Source organism: Chanos chanos, chromosome 10 (genome assembly GCF_902362185.1).
Source record: "Chanos chanos chromosome 10, fChaCha1.1, whole genome shotgun sequence".
NCBI lineage: Eukaryota > Metazoa > Chordata > Actinopteri > Gonorynchiformes > Chanidae > Chanos > Chanos chanos.
The window spans coordinates 33472486-33497316 of record NC_044504.1 but is presented as its reverse complement, the minus strand read 5'-3'; the positions used below and the strand labels follow the sequence as shown (position 1 = coordinate 33497316).

Below are 24831 nucleotides of genomic sequence, written 5' to 3'. Positions count from 1 at the left end.
CTCCACACAAAGCTTGAAAAAGCCGATGCATCGGTGGGTAGAACAGCACATGTGGAAAATGAGGATTTTGGTGAAAATATGATAAGTTTTGGTACCACTTTTTTTTTTTTTTAACAACGGAACAAGGCAGAACAAACAGAAAAAAGTCTGAATGTTTCCATGTCTAAATATCAATATAAAAAATATATACAAATTCAGTAAAGATGTGATTCCTTAACAAGGAACTGGACAAATACAGCAACCAGTTATCCTCTGCTTGATGGATCTAGTCTATGTTCAGTCACTCAAGCGGAGCAGCAGAGATGCACAGGTTGTTGAGGGCACAAGCCACCTGCACTATCTTGTCAAAAGTGGTCACGTTGGAAGTGCGGTCAATAACCGTAAAAGGGCTTTCTACAGGTCCTGTTAGCATGGAATATCTCTTCCTCGCCATGGCAGTCACTTTTTTCACGTGCGCGCACACACTCATCCTCTGAGAGGATGCTTGTCCCAGCATGGCCCCCTCTCTGTCTTGACCCTCCTCATTACCTCCATTGCTATTTCCACTGGTGATTTTGAGCTTCGCTCCACACGCACTGACCAAGTCACCAATGTCAAGATCACGACCCGTCAGCACCACATCGCCTGGTAGGAGCTTACATAGTAGACCGCAACTTTCTGCCAAACTTTTGTTGCTGACGTAACCTGGTGAGCCTCTTGAGACAAATGTAACCACACCTTGGGGAGCAATACCAATTAAGTACTTTAACTCACTGACACCCGAACCATCAGAAGACTGGGTCATCATTGGCACCGTTGCTGTTGTTGTCGTCCCCTGATTGTTTGAATCCACGTCTACTGGACTTTCAAGGGAAACGGTAAAGCAGTCAATTATTACAGCACAGTCTGGGTAGGCAGACCTCAAGGCTGCTGGTAGGTTCTTCCGAAGCTCAGCTCTGGATGGCCAGAACACAGCAGTCGGCACCAGCGCTGTAAACATTATGTTAATGATTCTGTGAACAGTTCTGGTCACCGTGGCCACCTTAACACCGAATCGATAGGCTAAGTCCTGGTTCCTTAGATCTAGCCTAAGGCGCATTAGTGTTAGGAGGAGCTGCTGAAACGGAGAGAGTTTTGCATTCTTGTCCCCCTTCATATGGGGAGTGAGAAGCCACATCACCGTCTCAAACACAAAGTAGTTTGGCAATCCTGTGTAGAACCGAACCTTTTCTGGATCGTTCCTTAGAGAGGCTTCAGTGAGGGACATTTTCTCCATAGACTCCCTCAAAGCCTTGTTCTCTCTCATCAAGGCTTTGTAACTAGCCTCATAGTTCAGAGATGTAGTAGCAGTGCTGTTTCTGTTTGGCTTTTCTCCTTTGATCTTTCTTTCAACCAATGGCTCACTTTCTTCTTCTTCTTCCTCTTCCTCCTCCTCTTCTTCCTCCTCCTCCTCATAAACATCATCACTGTCACTGTTTAAAGAGGACGATACACTTTCAGCATCTCCTGGGTCCTGTTTCTGACTATGCTCCTCAGTGAATCTGCCTTGACCCTGTAGAAAAAGCAGAGCATTGGCTGCCTCTACTTGTGCCTCTTGTTTATCATAGAGTTCAAAGGGACGTGCTTCCTTCATATCAGGGGATAGTGGAGCTGATGTGAACACTGATGGAACATAGTCTGGAGACCTAGGGTTCTTCACCTGTTTACCTGGAGAAGGAAGCAAATAGATGTAAAATTAGATAGGTCTCATATAATCCACCCTACAAGAAAAAAAAGCATTCTTTGGTCATATCCAGCAAAACGAGAGGGAGTGCTGATAAATTCCAGTGGGTTTACCATGTGTGGATGATTAATGCTTATCGGCGTACCTGAGATGAAGTGAGTACTGCAAAGTCTACTGCCTTCGTTGGGCACCCAGCCCTCACGATTCACAGCAGCAATCCACCGCTGTTTTCTCTCTGGGTCTCGAGGAAATCGGTAAAAGGATAAAGTCGTTCCAGGAGTTCTCCTGTTCCGACAGCCTGCTACCACGCACGTGTGAACCATATTAGGACCACGAAACGCGTAGACCTGTGCAGTTTTAAACTGATGATACCAGTGCCCTGACTCCCAAGATGGCGGCGGGAGTCTAGGAAACTACTCCAGACCATGTCGTAACTTAAATGGCCAGCTGGTGGCTCCATCGTGTCCTATTAATGCTGTGATTGGCCAAAAGAAGCAACAGTCCGCCCATATGTAACGTAATCAAAACGCGCCTAAAGCGGGGCTTGATGCACACTTGTGAAGTAAAATCTTAATTCATTTCTGTGGCATATTTTGGGTTAAAGATGGCTGTAGAATCGAGAGTTACACAAGAAATCAAGAAAGAGCCAGAGAAACCAGTCGACAGAGAAAAGGTAAAGCTATAACTATTTATTTCTAATGAATAGGGGCATTGACTGTAGCATAGTGCCCACTCTTCGTTATGCAACGCTAGTTAGCATAGTCGGCTAACCTAGTTTACTTAAATTTGTTAGTCGTTTAACCACCAAGCTAATGTTTGTGTTCGACTGAAACAACAGTTTGGTGAACCTACCGCTGTGTGAATTATCACTGGTTCTGTTGTGCACCCTACCACGTCATACTGGCTTTTCCTCCATCAGTTCAAAGTCGTGCAATTGTACATTTTTTGCTGATACCGAAAGCCATCGATGGTCACCAATGCTTTTACTGTTCCCTTTTTGCACTGACCAGCGCTAAAAAAACGGTCATGTTCTCAATTTACCTTCAGTTTCACGAGTTGACCAGATTCGAGTATGTTTTTTAATTAGAATGTTTGTCCACAGACATGTCCGCTCCTGCTGAGAGTGTTCACTACAAACAACGGCAGGCACCACCGAATGGACGAATTCGCCAGGGGCAACGTACCATCGAGTGAGCTGCAGATCTACACGTGGTAACCCATATTTTTGATATACATTTGATACAAGGAGAGCATTATCATATTTTACCTCGGTTATGCATAGCATACATTGTATGCGGCTGTTAACCCCTAGTTCTGTTTCGATTCAGGATGGACGCAACTTTGAAAGAACTGACAAGTCTTGTTAAGGAAGTATATCCAGAGGCTCGGAAGAAAGGCACACATTTTGCTTTTGCCATAGTATATCCGGATCCCCAACGACCTGGCTACAGGTAGGCCACATGTACTCTTTAAATACACGCCGTATTGTAATACACTTATAGTTTTATGATGTTGTGCACGATCTCAGTTGAGATGCACTGGTAAACTAGAGGTGTTCATAAATAATGCTTCACTCCCAGGGTTAAAGACATTGGAAACACGGTCTCAGGACGAAAGGGCGCAGACGACTCCATGACTCTTCAGTCTCAGTGCTTTCAGATTGGGGATTACCTTGATATTGCCATCACTCCACCTAACCGTGCACCTCCTCTCCAAGGTCGCATGAGACCCTATTAACAATTTCCGATAGCATCCTCTCTCCCAGAGTAAGAGGACCGCGGATGGGGATGCGGGACAGCGTTGATTTGTTTGATCTTTTTTTTTTTTTTTAAATTCTGCGATTGCTTCAGGATCATTATGATCATTACCAGTTCCTCTGTATGAAGATTTGTGTTAAATAAACTTCTTTTTTCTTAGTATTACTTGTATGCTTGATTTTTCTAGTAATTAAACCATCCAGTTTACTTATGATTCCCACCCTCTCTCAGTCAGCCAGGAAATTCAATGAAATACATCAAATAGAAGAATATGCACACAATTTGTGATTCATTAGACTATATCATTTATTTCTTTGATTAACAAATGCTTTTCCTCCCAGTTTTAAGATAAGAAACTGCACTGAACTGGAAACAGACAGTCAAGCTTCAAGAGTTTTAAGTCTTCATTCATGGGTGCAGTTAATTGAAAATTGCAGCATTGAAACATTCCCTTTTGATGATACATGCTTGACAGATTCAGTCAGTCAATGTGCCTAGAAGCCAGATGCCAAAACAGGTGAAGGCCAAAGTCTAAATAGTTTTTATTTGTGAGTTTTGTCAGTTTATTTGAAAGAAATAAAGATTTGAGCTTTACAAACTTCCTACAAATTGCCACAGAGCAATAAAGTAAAAGAATTCTTTCCTAAAATCTATGAGGAGCTTTCATATATATCATTTTTAGCCAAAAATGTGATCCAAGCACAATTTTTTTCTACAGATATATGTGTTCAGTCATAAGTGCAAAGTGTGAGAAATTTTGCCTTTGTACATAACCAGCACCGTATCCGTTCACCACATATACAACAGGAGGAATGATAGGCAGTCTTTCAATACTGCAGCGACAGAGTGTGAAAGCAATTGATCAGAGCCACTGTTTTATGTCTGACTCAGGATCCTGTATGCATAGGTGCCAACACCCTGAATATTTTCTAGTCTCTTCAGCTCCACCAGAGACAAGATGTACATTGGAGCCTTTGGTCCCACCGCTAAGATCCTCTTCAATTCATCCATCTGAAAACCACCACAGTTTGGGTCACCACCTGTCAGGGAGAACAAGACACATTTAAGATAATAAATTATGTAGGGAAATTCTCTCACCTGGTCAGCCTGGATGTGCAGAACGGCCATAGTTCATGTCATTACAGTAACTATTTTAAGCACAAGGTGTGCATATCTGTATTAACATGCAGAATACGCAATATCTCCAATGTGATCTTGACTCAAGATGCCTGTGATGTCTGCCTGTGAGCCCTGTTATGCTTGGTATTCATTTGTTTTCCTAAGGTTCCTAACCTGTATGTTGTTCCTGAACAGCACTGTTGATTTTGTGGATGGCCTGGTTCAGGCTGGACAAAGGGATTTGTCTGAGGTAACCAGCCAGACCGTGAAATTCTCCCTCAGACACGGGGGCCAGGCACGGCGCCCTGCAAGAAAAAGAATCAATGTCACAATTGTCTATCAAACATCTTGCCTTCTTAACTTCCTGAGACGTTTACACGGAATTACAAAGCTGCTTACGTGTACCGCAACTCAGCTGCGAAAACGTTTGTTGAGAACCCTATTCAGGGTGTTTGACAAGATTCAAAACAAACACACATAGTTGTGGTTGATATACAACAGCCTTCCTCTTACCTGTTCTCTTTGCCTGGAGCCACCACCTGATGACCAGGTTTAGAGTTCAGTTGCTGTGATGTCGTAGTGGGTTTGGATTTTGTTTGAGACACGAGCTATGAGGTTAAATACATAAACAGAGAAATGCAGAACGTGACTTGCCTTGCTTAACATTGCTCTGTCGTCATTACAAGCACTATTTTTCGTTAACGGCCAGACATACTGAAATTTAGCCATTTAAAATTTAACCACGTAAGCATCACATACTGAAGCTTTCTTAGGTGAAATTCTGGTTACAGTAAAATAAAGGATTCAGCTAAACCTATCTGAGAAGAAGAATTTCTGCATTTATAAAAGCTTTATATTAAAGGTTTTTCACAGTCATCTTTTTACACAACCAAGCCTCCAGATGGCGTTAGCACCATTGTTCTGGTCAACATTACCATTTAAATGAATTCTGCAAATAATGGGTCAGTTACCATTGCCAAATTGATATTCAGACAAATTTTCAGGCAGTTATGGAGTTCCTACCAAAACCTCATCTGTTATTATGTCTTTGTATCAGAGTTTCCACTGATGCCTCCTTTTATATTTACTCAGTTCTCTCTGCCCTGGATTGTTTTGTAAAATTGTTTTTTTATGTAGCTCTGCATAGCAGTAGAGGTAACTGCTCACTTTAAATATATCTTGTGTTATGGAGCTCATATCAGGCATATCCGGGGTGGATATCTCTAACGGGAAGTTCATCCTGACTTGTGGGCTCGCCAGACTCCACTCCTGGGTGTGGCCATCCAGCGTCTGCTGCTCCGACGTGGGGGGCTCCTTCGGCCCCGACATGCCATGCCTCCCAGCCATCTTCATACCACTCACGGTCTTCTTAATTCAGAAAACAAAACAACAAAAAAAAAAGCAGCAGAGGAAAGGAATACAGAAAGTGTTGCCAGTATTAGTGTTTAGGCTTCAGTTCCTTCATGGCATTCTTATCATATAAACAAAGGAAGGATAAGGACAGAAAGAATGGTTGGAAATTAGGCCATTGCATTTCTGAGATTTTATCAAAAGGAAGATCAGCTTGTTGCTTCAAACAAATCAGACAGAAAAACAACACGAATGACACACAATCCGTTCGGCATTCAGATACTGTTTGACTTGTTGCGACATGTGTCCCAGGAATGCTGTAATCCTAAACTAGGTTGGATGAATGACATTTGAAGACTATCTGCTTACAAAAGGCAGAGAGCTGCCCAGAAATGACTGTAGTGTTGGCATCTCTGGTGTGGGTTCATCTTTCTGAGTGAGCCTGACTGGCATCTCTGGAATGTCACTTGACCAAGTGGTGCTCATGCCTGAAGCTCTATTGGCAGTTGGACGTTCCAAGGGGTGGGGCTTGCTCTCCTGTCTATCCTCCTACAGGCCAAGTACAGTAGGTCAGTTAACACAGTCATTACTTATGGCACCATTAACATGTTTCTGTGAAGATGAGCATGTACATCCACAAAAGCATACACGCATCATTCTTAACACTCTTCTTCTATGTCTATGAAATTCGTTTAAGGTAACTTTAAAAACTGTTCTATTAATAAGAAAAAAAAAAAAAAAACCCTCATGAGAAAATCTCTTGATAAAAGCTTTTTTCCCCCCTTAACCTAAACAAGTCACTTTTACATCATCATCATCATCATCTTTGTGTAACATGCTCACTTTTCTCACGCTGAGGAGTTTGCTGACATATGGAGTCTCAAAGGCCGGGATTTCGGGAGTAGGGGGAGATTCCGGAGCATTCTCTCCGTCCTGAGGAGGAGTGGACAGAGCTCGATGTTTGGTGATTTTAAACCCCGGAGTACAGAACACTGGCTGCTCTGGGGATTCCATGCTTTCTGCCATAGAAAAAAAAGGAGACATGACTTTTCCTACCATTTAAAACCAGTTTGTAAAAGTCAAATGTTAGTCTCTGAGTAACGCACATTGTCCTCTAGGAATAAGCACTTGTCCTCCTTAAAAATTACAAGGCATACAGGGAATCCAACTCAGCACAAACACACCTGATTCCACCAATTACTGACTTGAAAATCTTGCTGTTTTATGGATGAGAGTTGCCTACTTCTACTCTAAGCAAATTTATTTTGTTTAAAAGAGATTCTGAGCTCTCTTTTCATCTAACTAATAATAGAACTAAAAAAAAATACTAGGCTATCACACTGTTTTCCTATCCCAACTCTCATTATGACAGAACATTTTTACACCGAAATAATTCGACCCAGACCACACTGAACACATGACGTCACCAGCATATCCGTTTAACAGCTAAGCTGTGTCAGAAGAAAAACAAAAAATATTCATAACTTGTATTCATAAATTATTCACCATTGGAATCATGGCATAGCACAGACGATGATTCTGGAGTGGAAAGGTTGTGATTTGGCATGCGAGAGGGCTCCTCTGTTTTGCTGTTAAAGACAAGGCATTACAACACAATACTAACACAATATAGTACTGATTATAAAATATAATTATATAATACAATACTAACACTTACAATATAATACTTTTTACCAAATCTTTCGCTCATTCACTGACTGACATGCATACACAGACACACACACAGACACACAGTAGTAAGAGTGAACCAACCTCTCTGTCTTGGTAGGTTTTTTGCGGTATAAATCCATGGTAAAGTCGTTATTTAAGCACATCGTGTACTCAGAGATCCCGAAGTCCTCTAGCCGAGGAGTCGGCGCGTCCTCATCCATGCGTAGGACGCATTTAGGGGTTTTCGGTTTGGGAGGACACAGGCTCATGACCAGGGGCGGAGGCGAGAGCGCTACAGCAGGCCGTGGCGGAGGATCCTGTGATAACCCTGGGTTACCTAAGACCCTCTGCAGATGGAGCTCAGAAAGTCCAAAATCTGAGAGCTGAGGGGTGCGCATGGGGTCAACGGGAGGAAGAGGAGGAGGAGGCATCTTCTCAGGTGTGCCAGGAAGATGTTCTTCAGTCTCTTTCCCTGCGTTGCATTCCTCTTCATCCTTCTCTGTTTCACCCCCCACCTCCTTTTCTGTCTGCTCCTCCCGGGCAGCCCCAGGGTCTCCCTCCACATCTAAAACAAGGGACAAAGAAGAGGGCCACATAACTGGAAGAAACTGAAACCTCTACAGAAAAAAGTGAAGCATTTTGTGCTCTTTGGCACTGAAAAGAGGGATGCAACACTAGAAACTGAGCATGGCTTGGTCGGTAACTTAGACAACGCCCACCTGTGGGTTTCTGCGCGGTCTTCAGGGGTCTGTATCCATATTTTTCATAGTGTTTCTTCAGTCTTTCAATGTCCTCTGTTGTCCGCTGCTTCAGGACCAAGCATGTCTTTATAAACCGTCTCACTTCGCTGGCTTCATTGTCATGGCTCATCAGCTGAGTCTGAACTAGTTGCTATACGGGGCAAGGAACGCGATATGGCAGACTCAGTCACGTTTCTGAAAAAGCTTCAGAAACTTCAAGTTCAACTTTTGATGTGGAAATGGGTTATCAGAAAACAGCTGAACATTTAACGATACTGAACAATAGCATCCACTCACTTTTAGCCCCTTCACCTCAGACCGTAAGTCGTACAACACTTGCACGGCCCCTTCGTTACAATCTAGACAAGAGAAAGATTGATTATTCCCTTAAACTTTTTAATTACCTGTCTCTGAGTAATTTTGAAGTAAGGGTTCGGAGCCAGCCAAGCAAATAGCTGACATGTCAACTTTACTTTACCCTCGTCCTCATTGAAGTTCTGACTTGCATTTTGGAGATTAGCCGTTTCAGTCTCCACGAACACAGCCAGGCTCCGTAGCTTGGCAAAGAAACGTGCCGATGTATCCATTCTACCAGAAATAGAACTACGTCAAAAACCTGTATTAACCGTGCCTCTTTGTCACATAGAACCTGGTTATGTTAACAGAGCGCACCATCCCAATAATAACACTAATAATGAACGTCCCAATAATAACAATAAAGGCGAAACGCTACCCAACCAATTTAACTTACAGTGAACTGAGTTCTTCTGTGAAATTGTCTTAAAAAAGACCTTAGAGCAGAATAAGCAACGACAGAGAGGTCGTCGGAATGATGATGTACTAAATAAAAACAAAGCGCACCTTCGTTTCAGTCGAATACAACTTGATATATTTTCAAATTTGGCGGTATTTCCGGGATTCTTCTTCGTCAGTGCTCGTAGATCCTTTGGAAGCTCTGCAGACTCTGCCACCTACTGTATCGGAGGATAGAAATCCTTCCAATGTGTAGTGCCATTTGGATTCTGTTAATTAATCCTGTCTCACTGAGAAAAGAAAAAGGACCCTCTTGGTCTTCCGTATTCCACCCATTTCACATTATTCTATCTAAATTATATCTCCATCCAAGCTGTTTCATACAATTAAGTCATACCTCCTTCTGCAGCATATTCCCTGCAAAGTAATCCAACATCTTCAACGTTTGTCATGTCTGACCCTTATTACACCTCTTTATCCAAGATGAACTAAAAACCTGTGTTTGACCAATGAAACCCCATGTTACTTCCTAAAGCCTGTTCATTGGAAAGTCATTGTGCCATGTCCTTCAGTTTCCACTTCTAGAGTTTTTCTTAGTTGACACCATTCAAGTCTGAAGGTGGACACACACACACACACACACACACACACACACACACAAAGAAAATAAATGAAACAGTGCTTCAAGTGTTGTCATTGTTTGATCCTCAACATACACTTGTTTCAATGACACTATGCAACATTATATATACATATCATTACATACATTCATGGGAAAGTACAACTGGATCCACATACCATAAGTCTGTAAGTAAATGTAAAAATTTGACTCCGGTCATTCAGCTCTTTTTGGAAACACATGATCCCACCCCTCCATTATAAACTGCCCTGTAACGCTCTCAGTATTTAAATGTGTTTCCTTATATGTGTCAGTCAAGTGCAAAAAGTTAAAGAAAAAAAAAAGCTTATCAGATCTGTGCACCAGCGAGTGACTATAAATTCCTGCATCCCATTGAAGGTCACATCAAACCTTTCTGCTCATTTCCTCTGAGGTGAGTCTTGGACATACAACATGTCGTGTGAATATTTTTAAAACAGCATTTTAAAATGGCATAAATATTACCAAGTATGAGAAACACTTAAAACATGTATTTTTATTGTAAAGTCTGTCCAATGTTGCATTTGTGGTCAATGTTTCTTTTTTCCCCCTTTTCTTCCTTTTTTTTTTTGACCCTGTTCATCTCAGCCAGTCGGACAGTCAGTTCAGGACGATGGCACTCTTTGGGAAGGTTCTGGAGCCTGTTGGCTACATGCAGACCATGCGTGTGCTGGTCCAGGGGATCTGCTCTTATCTGGGTGGCACTGCTACTCCTGAGGATGTAGAGCAGGTAAAGAAGAACTTGGACCAGATAGATCAAGACCTTGGCTCCTTTGGCCCGGGCTTACTTAATGACCCAGAAGTCCATAATCTGGAAGATGACTTGGTGGTGGTGTACAACCAGCTGGGGGCCACAGTGAGAGCCCAGCCAGAGTTCACAAAGCGGGAAACCGAGGTATTTCTGAGCTACGTGCGGGAGCACCGGCTGGAGAGGCAGCTTACGGCCATGTACAGCCGCATGATGGGTATTTCAGCTCTGACTGAACAGCCCACCCTGCTGGAGGAGCTGATTCAGAACCGCAAGCCCAAACGCTGGGAAATGAGAGAGTTTTGTGTCAAGGTAAGTATGTGTGCAGTGTTGGGTTTTTTTCTGTGTGTGTGTGTGTGTGTGTGTGTGAGAGAGACAGAGTGCGCATTTAGTTTTTGGTCAGTGGAACCTGTGTTTCTCAACTGATTCTCACATTAAGTGAATTCTATTTAATTTATGGAACAAAGGTGAGATATTACAATAAATACTATAAAATACACTTTCAAACTTTGGAAATGAATGCTTGTATGTATGATTTGAACAAAAATTAAAGAAGTAAATCAGGGAACATCTAAAACACGTACTGGTATTACACAAGTTGAACAAAGAGTAGCATTTATCTGCGAAATGTTAGTTGGACAAGAAGAGCACAAAACTCGCTTTGCTGTAATCCTAATTGCCATGGCTGCTATCCCTGTATATATAACAGCTAATGCCATCTCCATTTCATCTGTAAGGTTTCTATTATCACAAAAGTTTGCTACTTACTTAACTAAGAACTTCAGTGAGGTCACGTTACATTGTCTGACCTTGCAACAAATATCCTTTTAACTTGGTCAGTTTTTTTTATAATGTTATCAAGAACAACCTGATTTGGACTGATAAACTTTTCACAGTCTCAAGGACCACTGTAGGTTATGTACACAAGGTCGTCATCAACACATTACTTGTGTTTGTCAGTTGACCCAAAAGTCTAAGTAAAACAAGATAGAAGAAGCTGAGATTTTCAAGGTCTCATTCTCTCTTCTTTGTATTTCAGGTGAACTTTGTCCTGGGGACTGGTCTGCTATGCCTCTTCGTAGAGGCTTCTCTAACTGGGCGAGATCAAGCCCTTCTCATGAAGACCTGGTCGGACCGAATGGGCGCCCTCTACAGAAAGATGAAGTCCGTCGGCAGTCGCTGTTCTGGGTACTTCCTGCAGCAGGCTCAGGAGGACATCCAGAAGCAAGTGTTAGAGGCCCAGAAGAGAGGTCAGGCTCCAGAAGAACAGGCAACAGAAATCATGAAGACCCTCGAGCGTAACTACGACTGGCTACGTTGGGCTGTGATGGTGCATCCACCTGTGGGTGAATGGAAGGAGATTGGAGGAGAAGCCAAGGCTGAAGGAGAAGATCAAGGGAAGGAGACGCAGGAGAAATCTGAGCATTTCTTGTATTTTTCAGGAGCGCCCTATTCACACGTAGTAGCTTGTCACAGGGACACGCCATCTTCCCTGGACAAGAGTCGCATTCATCAGCTGATTGTGGACCTGGAGTGGAAGATCCCAAACCCGCCACCTGAGGTGTACGCAGCCATAGAGGAGGATCCTGGAAAAGCACGGCTGTATTTGGCCAATCGGATGTTGAAGAAGCTGCAGGAGGGGCTAGGACCGGGCGTGGCTGTCTATGTAGTGCCAGGCAAAATGGAAATGAAATGTAATTTTCCTCAGGCATCTTACTATTTGTATGAATACAAGCACAGGCTGGCCTCGGGCACGGTCTGTGTCTTTGGGTAGATGCGTAGGAAGGTCACAGGTCATGTCTCATTAAAATAATAACCATAGATTTGGTTGGCTTGATTTTTCAACAAATGCTGGAATTTGTTTTAATACTCAGGAAGCACATTTTGTAACAACAAAAATGTGTACATGACATGTCAAATTTATGTAAAGAAGCACGACTTACAACTTAATAAAATTGTGTCATTTTCAATTAGAGAGATGTCTAAAGCCTCAGGTATTTAAAAACATCATATGAGTTCTCTGTACTTTTTAGCCGTCTCTTCTAATTCCCTTGCGACCTCTGGAAAGTCCTGTAAGACCTGATGAAAACTGTTCACAGACAGAGAGAATAACTGACATGTGGTCAGAGCTTGAGCAGTGGCCAAGTGCTTTCCTCCGGTCAGAAGACACGACTCTATGGAGGGTGAGAGTTAAAAAAAACAAACAAAAAAAACCACATGACATATACAGAGTCAGAGTGTTCTTTACAATGGGAAAACTATTAAATCAATATTATATGAATGGTACTACTGGTATTACAATCAGAATGACTGACCAGGGATTCACAATGACAACAGTTAATTCAGCATCTCACATTTTTCATATAGTTATATATCCATTAAATGATTTTGGGTAAGACCATATAATAACACCAGTATGTCACCACGCCCACCAGCAAACACCAAGACAAACATGAAGAGGCAAAATAACAAAACAAATGCTCATTTCTATAAAATGACAGATACTAATTCATATAAAATACAGAATCTTTGATTGAACTCACCTCCGAAATAGTCTCCATCACAGAGCTCTTTCTGAAAAGAGTCGGTTTGTACGAGGACCTGACCGCGCTCGATGAAGAACATTCGGTCAGCGCGAGCGTTCCGACGCGTGATGATGTCATCCACTTGGAAGACCTCATACTGCAGCAGGGGAAGGATGGCATTGGTGAAGTTCACGTCACGGCTCTGGAACATGGGAACTTTTCTCAAGAGGCTGGTGCACATGATTGTGAGAATTTCCTAGAAAGAAACAAGACAAAAGATCTAGCTCCAGCAGGAAAGAACATTACTACTGTTTGAAAAAATAAATCTCTTTAATAGCCTATTTTCATTAACCTAAATAAACAATGTATGTTAAATGCAGTGACAATGATGTGTTTGCATGTGCCTCAAAAATAGTTAATAACAGTTTATCAGGTTTATACAGTTGAAAATTTGAGTGGCACCTCTTTAAGAGATGAAGAGACCAAATTCAGGAGATCCCTCTCTTCATACCATTTCCCCCCATAACGTGCCTGGTAGTACTTCCTTATACGAATACGCAGGGCATTAGGCAGTTTCATAAAGGTCATGTAATCTTCCAGATGATTCATCTGTGAAGAATCAGATGAGTTAACACAATCTGCTATGCCTTAGGCTAATATGTGTGTCCACCGCCTTGTCCATATATGGAGTTTCCATGCACCTTGCTTTTATAAGCTTTTGCTGTGCTGTCCACATTGGTCATCATAGCTGCGGTGTTGGCAACCAGCACTGTGTACATTAAAGCCCCAGACACTATGCTTGTCATAACAATCCACAGCTCCACCTCATCTGAAAAGCAAACCAACAACGACATTTAAATATTTAACTTTTGAATAGACATTTGCAGTTTTTTTTTAACTTTTAAAAAAGCATTTTATAAACAAGCATTGGGCCTCTTAATGGACACTGAAGTTTTAAACAGACTTAAAAAAAAATTACACAGTGGGAGACAGAAAAATCGACCGAGTTGTTAACCAAGCGAATAATGAAAAGTATACTCCTTGCTTGTTGGAGTGTCGGAGGAACCATAGGATATTGCAGTCATGTGAGAGAGGGCACGGAAGACACCAAATGAGTACTTCTCCCCCACTGTGGCATTCTGGGAAAAAAATGACTGAAGTGAAGTTCCTGCATGCATAATTTAAACTTAATCTTAAACAGACCAAATTTAGTAACAGCACACGGTGAAAATGATGTTTAACGTTCAGATTAGGGCACATAGACTATAGACATTTTACAGACCACCGATCCCCTCTAGTCCTACTCTTAGCAGTAATCACATGTTAGTACATCAGGTATACCATTAGATTTTCTCTTCTAATCCAGCAGTCTGAGGGAAACTCCTCCAGCATGGGCACAAAGTACTGAATACAGCCATTCCAGTGGCACAGTAGGAAGATCATCATGAACAAAGACAGTATTCTGAGGAACACTCCAACCACCTCAAGGTTTGCATTTGAAACCTAAAGGGCAGAAAGAAAGCACGTTTTAACAATATCTCAGCTAAACCGTGCGAAACGCAACACAACAACATGGAAAGCGTAGAAATTTAGATGCCGCAAGTAAAAACAATTACCCTCTCTACTTCGTTGAAAAACCTGACGAGGCGGGACACACGAAGCAGACGAATCAGGCTGAGAATTCTAACAAACATCAGGATCCGCACCATTTTAGTTGCCTTGGATGACAGGACATCACTGTGGTAATGCAGATCCTGTCGTGACATATAAATCACAGTAAAAACATATACGCTATCCGTGAACAGGCCAAATTTGTTTTGTTTAGTGCGTGACTTTATGGTGGAGAGGGCACAGTGATATTACAGCAATAAGCAGCATGTAGCCAATGGGGAATGCTGCAATCAAATCAGGAATGAACCAGCTCTTTAAATAGTGTCGCCGAATGGCTTTTAGATCCAGAATGGCTCCCTGTGGAGAAAACAAAAATATCATCGGTTAAGCTCTGTTATTTCCTTCAAAGTAGTCAAGTAGTATCAGAAAAAAGAAAAAAAATTAGATTCCATTTAATACATCTCTGACATATACTGACAGTTGCAGAATCCTTGTCCACTTCAGCAATCATAATAAAACATATTATTACCTGTATAATGAGTTTACAGGCATGCAAATTTTTAATAAAATGTGATAGAACTCTATGTGTTTCCATAATTTCCATAATCCTATGCACATGAGAAAGGCTTGGTGTAACAAGACATTGTCAAACGATCTTAGATTGTTAAAACACTCATTTTAAACACATAACTAAACACTCTTACCGGCACAACCTGATGGCAGTAGTCATTCTGTTTGCGTGTAGTCTTACCTCACTATCCTCCGTAACAATACCCATCCTAAAATTCAGGGCTACGTCAATCAAAAACAGCGTGTCTGAGAAAACGTTAAAACCCTCCCAGCCCACACTGCCATGGCCGTCTAAAAAAGCAATCTCCATTGGGATTCCAATCAGGTTCAGAAAAGTTACGGCCAACATGCACATGGTGTAATAACTCCTGAACAAAATTGAAAAGGAAATCAAAGTTACACATACTTGTGTTACATATGAAATATCCTACATCATGACATGGCATCACATAATTTTATTGTTGAATAGAGTTCTGGGATCAACCGTATCGGTACATTATAAACTAAGTTATAAAGAAATAAATGATATAAATAAATGAACTATAAATTAGAAATGATAAAAACAGCTATAAAGTTATCTCAGCGTGCCATTACAGCGGAATTCTTCACATAACATTAACTTGAGTGTGCTTAAGCTTGAATACAACATTTGTCACTAAAATATGAAATACGGGTCTTTTCCCTTGAAAGAAAAAAAACCCCAAAACATTGAATTCATTCAGGATCGTTAACTAGGGCAGATGACAAACAGTACCTGATTGGACTGAAGGGATGGATCACCAGAACCCCTCGCTCCCTCTGTCTGATACACTCTTTCTCAACAGCCACCTCACTTCCATACACATGAAGTGATTGTCTGTTTAACTGGGGTAACAGCAGGTTCCTCAACCCATCCATGCTGCAGGGCCCAATAACTTTAGATCCTGGCTTTTCCATCTCGACTGGATCGTTAAGCCTTTGTGTATGTCCTCTACGGAGTGTCTCTGGATTCAGTGTCTGGACTCTGATGCTGGCCTTTTTTTCCCCTTCTTCTTCTTCTTTTTTTCCCTTGTCGTTGTTGTTACGTGATAATTTTCCAACACACTTCTTTGACCCTGTCTGAGAAGGGTGGCAAAGGAGACAGCTGGTGCCAGTTTCCATTCTGCCTAATCTCACTGTTGTCTCATCAACTATTCAGCATCTATGTTTCATGCACACATGAATTAAGGCCCATCTGAAATGCATCCTGTCACTGGGGTTTTAAAACAGACAATGACTGGTTTTGAATATCACTATTATTGTCACCCGAACCAGACAAGTGGTTCCAATAGCTCTGACCTCCAAGAAACAATGTAAATTGCTACAGAACACAAAAAGTGTGGTAAATGGTAAATTGCTAGAGAAGCAATACACACACTGAAGAAGACACAACAAAATGAGTTGAATTTTCAGGATAGGAATCACAAGCTTTTATGCAGCTTGGGTTAGCATATAGTCAAAATGTTTACCTTGTGGATCAATCTGGTCTCAATGACATAAAACTTTGATGAAGAAGGTGTGGAGTATTAAAGTCTGCACGACATCACAAACGAGACAGTCTAATGGCTTTATGGCTCATCAATTTCAGTATTGAATTACTGAGTTATGTTGTCAGGCAGGGCTCCCAGTAAAAACTTTATGAGTCTCGAGATAGGGTGTTGAATAACAGGGTGACGTTCAAATAATGTAACAGCCAGATGATCTTAAATTTTCAGAGAGTGAAAACAGTAAACGCGGCTGAAAAGTAAAATGTTTTTTTTTTTTTTTTTTAATGCTGCACAGTACATCGTCAATTTTAAAGAAGATCTATATGGTGCTTATGAGTCTATTTGTAACAAATAGCGTGTGTTGTGTGTATCCTTTATGGAAAAAGTCTGCCCATGAATAAAGGTAAATGTAAATGTAAATATTTAGTTTGTATAGATATGCAGCGTACGTAATTTGCCACGGGTATAATCGTCATCATCTTCCAAAGGTTACTTCATTCATTTGTATGTATTTAACGCACGAACTCTGTAAAATGAAAATATGACATATTGTAAGTGTTTCTCTCCGTCTGCGTATTTCATCTAACGGCATCATTCATGCCCTGACAAAAAAGACTATTATTTTGACGACATTCTCTCGCCTCTGACCAGGAAGCAGAAACTTACTCTTAAAGAGAACTTCATATCCTACTCTCACGCATGTTGTGTAAGTAAGGACGCATGTAAAATTGCATCAGGTTGATGTCCTAGAAATCGTCTCTGTAAAGGTACGTTTTTCATGAATATATAGTTACTACTCCTTTGTCTAATGTTTACATCCCTTGTCCAGAATACAAACTACATTTTTTAATACCAACCTCTCTATCGCTTTCGATCTACACGGGTTACACAGTCTGGTATTAATGTTAGACAACCATCCTTTTTGGACTCGAAGAAGCATCATTGTTTTGTTTAATGGTTTTGACTTTACTGATTTAAAGAAATGACTATCCTATGTCTGCATTATGTGAGCATACATAAAGATATAACACTGAGCTTTGTTTGTGGCGCATAATTAAATGATTCTCCAAAAGCAGAAGCCAGCGAATGCTAAATTGGACTAGCTGGTTAAAACAACGTGCGCGTGTGGTTATAAGACATCGCTTCTCTGTATCAATTTACTGTTCCGTACTCCCGATAAATGGATCTAACTGACCTCTGAGGCGTTATAATTCCTTACGCAAAAATATTAACACCTGTTAAGTCCCAGGCAAATCTCATTTATAAGCAGGGATGTTGTGAGTGTAAAGCAATTTTGTAGGAGAGACTGTGCGAAGCATATCTTGCACATATTTGTATTTGAAAACGAGCCTAAATTTGTATTAGTGGGAATTAGAAATTTGCGTCTCTCTGCACAAGAATCTCACTGCATTTATTGTAATGTCAAATTTCCTGTTGTACGACAGTAATCATCCCTTGCAAAGAAATGTCGACATTATCTGCTGCCAGTGTCGAGCCAACCCCCGCCATAGAGGGCGCTGAGGAGAAGAAACCATTGAAACCATGCTGCGCGTGTCCCGAGACCAAGAAAGCAAGGGATGCCTGGTAAGGATCACAAACAGTATGAGAAACTGGATATTAATATATTTTAATCCGTTAAAGTGCATATTGAAGAAATCGTTGTGGAGAACGGGTTATTGCCCTGTAAGAGGTGTTATAATGACACTCTTGTGTTTTAGCATCATCGAAAAAGGCGAAGAAAATTGCACGCATCTCATTGAAGCTCACAAGGAATGCATGAGGGCTCTTGGCTTTAAGATATAATTTCATCCTTCTGAAAATGAGTGGTAAGTCGCTTCTCATATACGTTAAAATTAATTTTCCTAAAGAGGTAAATCCATGAGAACGGAGCGTTGTTCTACTTTGCTGATCTGTGCGAATATTGATGACGCTGCTGAAGTGTCGTTTGTAGAACGCCAAATCTGAGTATCTCACTTTTGGACTGTGCATGCGTACATTATGTTCGAAAACTGAGCCAGGACACAATAAATGGGCGGGGCTTAGAGTTACATGAGCAGAATGTGCTTCCCAGAGCTTTCCAAGCCGCATGCGAACTCAAAGAAAGATAAACGATTTAAACCCCCCCCCCCCCCCATTTTCAACCATTGTCATGACTGACCTTGAATGGCACCGTTTATGTAATTTTTCTGATATGTAGGTAGAGAATTAAGTTTGTTTCTTTAAGTGTATGTCATCTGTAATGATTGGGGTTTTATAAAGGAGTAAACGCTGAACTATTGATTGCATTTTAATAAAGTGGTGCCCACTGTAAATCCCTGTCAATATGAATTTCTAAAAAAACCCCAAAAAACACAACTTCAGTGCTCAACCTTGATTTGATCCTCTCTCTTCTCTCCTCTCTTGCAGTTTGGTGTGGCTGACTGGATGTGTGGATGGGGACCTGGAAGCTTTTCTCCATAGTTTTATTTATAACCAGAGAAGATAATGAAACACTGAAATGTTAAGGTTCTGAATGAAATATTATGTCTTATTTTCTGAGTTCTGTGTACGTTGTTACAAATGTTGGATGTTCAATAAATAGGCTATGCAATATGTTTTTTTTTCCTTTCCTTTGACTTATTTTACTTACACATTGACAGTTACATGTATTCATTTAATGATGCTTTTGTTTTTAATTGACTCAAGTGAGACAGAGTACAATCCAAGCACCACAACGGGGCTGGTTGTGGTATAAAGCTAAGCTCAGTGACTTAACCATGCTGAAGTAAAAGCGTGAACTCAGATGCAATTCGGGAAACTGCTAATGAACAAGGGGCTACAAAAGGAAACTATTGTTTCAGTGTAGTGGATGAAACAGTGTTAATAGTTTGGATGCTATGAACAAAACAGCTGTACTACCTCAGTAGCAGCAGAACAGTTCTGTGGCATCATATTCTACAGTTTTTGATGTACCTTTTGAAAATAGAGTATCTCAAAATTAAGTGCTGGATAGTACCTTAGAGGTGAAGGAATCATAAATCATAAAAAAGTAAATGGACACAGCATAAGCATCAGCACAGAATACTTATAAGGGAGTGCCAGGTGATATACAAGAACTAAGAGATATGAGATTTCAGTCAGTAGGTATCCAGTCAGGTGTAAGGGAGTAGGTTAGTTAGCAGCATTTTGACTAAAACCGAAAGAAAATGCTTAAAGTCATGATCTAATTTACAGAAGATTTAAGCCTAATTCTTGTCTTATTTTTAGTTGTTGGAAATAGTAACATGGCAAGTGATACGTTAAGGTGTGTTTTTGAACCATTCGTCGCACTGAATGTGCACGCGTTTTTAATCATGTCAGAGGTGTTGAGAAACTGGTTCTGCATGGTAGCTGTACTTAGACATTATACAGGAATTAATCTGTTCCAGGAAAGAATCAGGAACCCGTCACCCATTTAGTGTAACAAACCATTCCCCTCGGGTTGAGTTTATACTTCCAGGTTAGGGAGTCCTTTCATGTAGTCCCTCTTGCCGTGGTTTGGCTGGTGACAGCTGCTGCGCTCTGCTATGTACACATGCTTAAAATAGAGCAGGCACTCCCACCCAACTCTCTTGACTTATCTGAATTCTTCCCACAATGAGGTGCCGCTAGGCCGCCTGAGCACTCACGATGGGCCACTTGAGTTGAAATGTGAACTGGCCACGGGGGCTATATAGTCCACCTCGGAATTCTCAGGTTTAAAGTCTCTTTTCGGCGTCTGGTTTTCTACCAGTGCAAACGCTGTTTCTGGCTGGCAGCAGACAAGTATGATGACGGTTCGTGTCTGAATCATGCGTCGTAGTGCAAAAAGGGACTTGGGGATGGATTAATGGGTCAATGACTAGGGTGATGTCATATAACTCGAGAGGATCTGCTAATCTGTGTAGATGATAAGTTTGAATATCATGGCAGGAACAAATGTTGCAAAATTATCTGTTTTTTGGGGTATTATGTACATGCATAATGGATAAATAATGTCATCTCAGTCACTACTAGTTTCCTCACACTTTTATAGATGTCCTCACAGTAGAGAGGGACTCTCTCTCTCTCTCTCTTTCTCTGGCTCAGTGCCTTGTATGGATGTGATGGTATATAAGTGTGCAAGGTAACCTTTGGTGCTTATCTGTCTCTGCAGTGGGAGGGGCCTGTGTGATCAGGAAAGCCACATGTAGAGCAAGCCACTGGCTTAGACCTGTACGTACAGACACACGGTTTGCACAAGAGAATGGGACATTGTGTCTGTGCTTACATTATAGGGGTAGAAGAAGAGACACTTTCCCCTGTGCATGCCAGTGTATTCCTGGATGTGAAATGTTGTATGTGTGTCATTCTCTCTCTGTACAATCTTACTCTCACACAGTGCTGTAAATGGTTCAGAAGCTACACATAAAGGACGTACACCTCCCCATTCCACACAGATGTATAAAATGATTATGTGTCACACACCAGAGCTCTTCATCAGATAAACCCAACCCCTTTGTATTTGCATATATGCATATTTAATATTATCAGTGCATTTAGAGGTTTTTTTTTCCCTCCCTCATACAACAAAAAAGTGTGAGCGGGGTGATTAGAAACACTCCTGAAACTCCATCCACTTTCTCTCTTGGACAGTGCGCAATACTTCTCTAACTGTCCGTGACAGCAGGGCAGAAGTATGTGAAACTTTGGTAGGGGGATAATCAGAGAGGGGGTAGTAAACAATGTAACATGAACCTCCACGTAGTTCTGTTCATTTCAGAATCTCCAGATATATGCCTCCTCCCGCCCCGCCCCCCTAAAAGAAGAACGTTTCTTCGAAGTGGGATTCCCAGTGTTGAGTCCAAACACACCGCGGTTGAATCTGCAGCATTAAAATTTCATGTGTCTGGTTCAGTCATGTAAGTTTCTTAGTTGGTGTGACTTTCGCGGTGACTTGGTGAAAGCTTTTCTCTCTGTCACTTGTTATCGTCACTCTGCTCCCTGTCCATCGGTGTGTTATGTTAAGTAGCTGGTCTGCTTTCTGTCTGTGACTCTTTCCTCCTTGGGTTTCAATTCCAAACATGGTTATCCTTCTCTGGGTCTCTCCCTCTGCCCCCACCTCTCCTGCGACCTACTGCCAGCGTTGCTTACTCTACCCTGGGAGAGGCAGAGAAAGAAGAAGTTGCACGGTGCAATATATTGGAAAGACATAAAGATGTGGTGTGAGAGAGATGGAGTGACTCACTCTGTGAGGAGAGTCGCATTCCATTTTCATTTTTCATGATTTTTATTCAAGGAAAGTAGTGAACACGAGGGAGCAATCTGTTTTCTCTGCATTTTTTTTTAGTATTGCTTTGTGTACAAATGCTCTGTACCCATGGGAAATTTTATGAAGCAACATTCAGAACAGAAGGCAAATTCTTTTACCATCATCTCCTGACGTCTATGCTTTCCAGTGACTTATTTTATATTTTTAACTGATCGTTTGCCAAGTTTTTGGGGTTTTTTTTCCATTCGTCCTGGTTGAGCCTCTGTAGTTCAAAAGCTAAAATGAGCATGAATACTGACAACTCAACCCTGTTTGAAACCATAGTTTATGGTCATTCACCATGCGATGGATGGACCAACAACACAGAGGGCGCCTTCTACCAGCTTGGAAACGCCATCCTCTTCTTGGGGTACATGGGTGGGAGCGGAGCGTACGGAGCCCTCTACATTTTCGGGTTCCTCACGCCCTCCTTTCTTTGCCATTCGCTGTGGGGCTGGTGGTCGGTCTGCGGCTTGGACGTCTTCATTTGGAACCTGCTTCTGATTCTCATCTGTCTGGCTCAGGTGGGTTTCCTGATCTACAGGCTGATGCAGGACGGACTGCACAGCGAGCTCTCCGCGCTCTACAACGCCGTGTACCTCCCTCTGGAGGTACCCGTACAGGTCTTCAAAGAGATCACCGCTGCCTGCGAGAACAAGGTTCTCTCCCTGGCGCCGGAGGAAACGTACGCCGTGGAAGGGAAGACTCCCATTGACCAACTGTCCTTCCTGCTCTCCGGGAGGTGAGTGAGCGTACGTTGAGTCAAGACGCTCTGTTTCTCCTATGTCAGAGTTTATTTTACAAACATCCATCAGCCATATTTACAGATGATACATTTTGGCAAACCATGGGGTGTATGCGTAAATATTAGAAGTGATTGTTAGTGTTTCTTTCTGATCTGTTTATGTTAACTGTTCTTAATGAGGAAGAGGGTAACAGCTACATCATTGTTCAAATTTATGAGTGATGTTTTTCACTTTTCTCAAACATATGACTCTTACAGTACTCTTTGACTTTGTTGTCCATTTTTTATCAGTGAACTATACATCTGAAACAAGGTGGTTCTTGGTTCTTGGTTTGGCATAAGCAGACTTGTCTTTGTGGGAAGAGTTCCGAGTTGTCAGCTGTTTACTGGAGAAACAGTGTTCTGTGAAGTTCTGGTACTCTGACCTAGCACTGAAATGGTCTACAGTGGTACTGAAACCTAAACCCTAGATCCATCATCCTGCAGGATTTGGACCAAGCTGAATCTAACATGCCTAACTCTGCTAGACGGGGTCTATCTGATTGCTCTGAGTCCTGGAACCTGGAATGTCAGGTTGAGACCGAAACAAGACCTTTCGGGAGGCTAGATCTTCAGCTGTGGAGTTGCAGACAATGATCTGTGATATTAACTGAGCAGTCAATGTTACAAGATTATCAAGAATAAAAATCACAGCACAAATGCCAGTAACTGTCCAGTTTTATGATGACACTACGTTAATAGTGTACAAAGCAAGACACCCCTTTTTTGCAAGATATTAGATGTAGTCATTCAAGTGGGTCACAGACCTCGCATGGTATGCAGAATCATTTCTTTAAACGCACTGACACTTGGCTGAGTGCAGAGTGAGGTTATTTACGACACAGCAACTGTGAAATTATGTGTAACATTTCTTCTGCGTTTTCCACAATCCCAGGTTTTCTTTTTCCCTGCTTTCCTTTTCATTTGATGCGTGACGTGCCCGGACCATGTCAGCCCTGTTCATTTGTCCTCCCTGTCTCGCTGTCTCTCACAGGATTCGAGTGTCATTAGAGGGACAGTTCCTCCACTACATTTTCCCACACCAGTTTCTGGATTCTCCAGAATGGGAATCCCTTAGACCGACGGAGGAAGGGAACTTCCAGGTACCAAAACACAGAAGCAATATAAAGCCGTCTGCTCCATAAACAAAGGCGTTATATTAAAGTTTTAGAATTTTGGACATTTTTGGCAATTGTTCTGGTGGAACATTGAATAGAATGATTAAATGTTCTCTTTTACCGCTACAATCTTAGGTGACACTGACTGCCGAGACAGACTGTCGTTATATATCCTGGCGCCGGCGTCGGCTTTACCTTCTGCTGTCCAAGGAGCGTTACATCGCCCGCCTTTTCTCCGTCATGCTTGGGAATGACATTGCCGACAAACTCTACTCCCTTAACGACAAACTCTTCGCCAAGAGTGGCGTGCGCCTCGACATCCGTCTGCCCAGCCTGTACCATGTTCTCACCCCCTCCCCGCTGGGCAGCGAAGGGGGGAGTGTCAGCTCACCTGCCCGGGGAAGTCAAGGGGACCAGACGGTAGTGACGGTGGACCCGGCCAATCAGAAACCAGACGCGTCCGCCGCCCAGCCGAGCCAGGGAAAGGCCCCCGTGCCGAAACCCCTGGCCTCCAGTCGCCAACCCTGGCCCTCGGACACAGAGATGCCCTCTGGTGAGGACTCTACCAGCCTGGTCCTGGAGGACTTTGCTGATATGACAGGCTCTTTAATGGACTATGGCAGTGAGAGGGACTATTTGAAGTAGAGAGTGGGTTGCTGAGGCTAACACACTGGGCCACCTCTTAAGCCACATGTAAGTACACGTGTGTGTGAAGAGGCATGAGCATCCGTTGTTGCAACACCTTTGCACTAACCTAGCATTGGACTGGCACCAAACACGTCGCCTAACATTGAAGATGCAGAATATGCAGCTTGCTTTTCTGTGGCGTTCTACATTGTTGTTTTTTTTCTCTTTCAGATTTTGTTGAAATATTTTGCTGGTCTTTTAACACTCTGTGTGATAAAGTCATTTTATACTAAGAAAACAACTTGT

General features: G+C 42.0%; 4 protein-coding genes across 5 annotated transcripts; 3 read left to right on the top strand and 1 right to left on the bottom strand.

Moving 5' to 3' along the window:
* sap18 (Sin3A-associated protein) lies at positions 1-3543 on the top strand. Of its 2 annotated transcripts, XM_030786854.1 has the most exons (5): positions 1-21; positions 2307-2375; positions 2805-2914; positions 3031-3153; positions 3283-3543. In XM_030786854.1, exons 2-5 carry the CDS (start codon positions 2307-2309, stop codon positions 3437-3439), a joined length of 459 nt encoding a protein of 152 aa, XP_030642714.1. In that variant the 5' UTR covers positions 1-21; the 3' UTR covers positions 3440-3543. The 2 variants fall into 2 exon arrangements, with proteins under 2 accessions (XP_030642714.1, XP_030642713.1); XM_030786853.1 differs by lacking the exon at positions 1-21 and having other exon boundaries at positions 2251-2375.
* Positions 3544-4335: 792 nt separating this feature from the next.
* ska3 (spindle and kinetochore associated complex subunit 3) lies at positions 4336-8926 on the bottom strand. Its single transcript, XM_030787594.1, has 11 exons — positions 8818-8926; positions 8637-8698; positions 8319-8490; positions 7702-8164; positions 7435-7517; positions 6772-6947; positions 6298-6477; positions 5746-5946; positions 5092-5186; positions 4753-4883; positions 4336-4499 (listed from the first exon to the last, which is right to left on the bottom strand). Exons 1-11 carry the CDS (start codon positions 8924-8926, stop codon positions 4336-4338), a joined length of 1836 nt encoding a protein of 611 aa, XP_030643454.1.
* Positions 8927-17386: 8460 nt separating this feature from the next.
* cox17 (cytochrome c oxidase copper chaperone COX17) lies at positions 17387-19280 on the top strand. Its single transcript, XM_030787113.1, has 4 exons — positions 17387-17476; positions 18155-18293; positions 18428-18535; positions 19116-19280. Exons 2-3 carry the CDS (start codon positions 18175-18177, stop codon positions 18510-18512), a joined length of 204 nt encoding a protein of 67 aa, XP_030642973.1. The 5' UTR covers positions 17387-17476; positions 18155-18174; the 3' UTR covers positions 18513-18535; positions 19116-19280.
* Positions 19281-22244: 2964 nt separating this feature from the next.
* popdc2 (popeye domain cAMP effector 2) lies at positions 22245-24543 on the top strand. Its single transcript, XM_030787251.1, has 3 exons — positions 22245-22738; positions 23775-23883; positions 24034-24543. Exons 1-3 carry the CDS (start codon positions 22245-22247, stop codon positions 24541-24543), a joined length of 1113 nt encoding a protein of 370 aa, XP_030643111.1.
* The last annotated feature ends 288 nt before the right edge of the window (positions 24544-24831 follow it).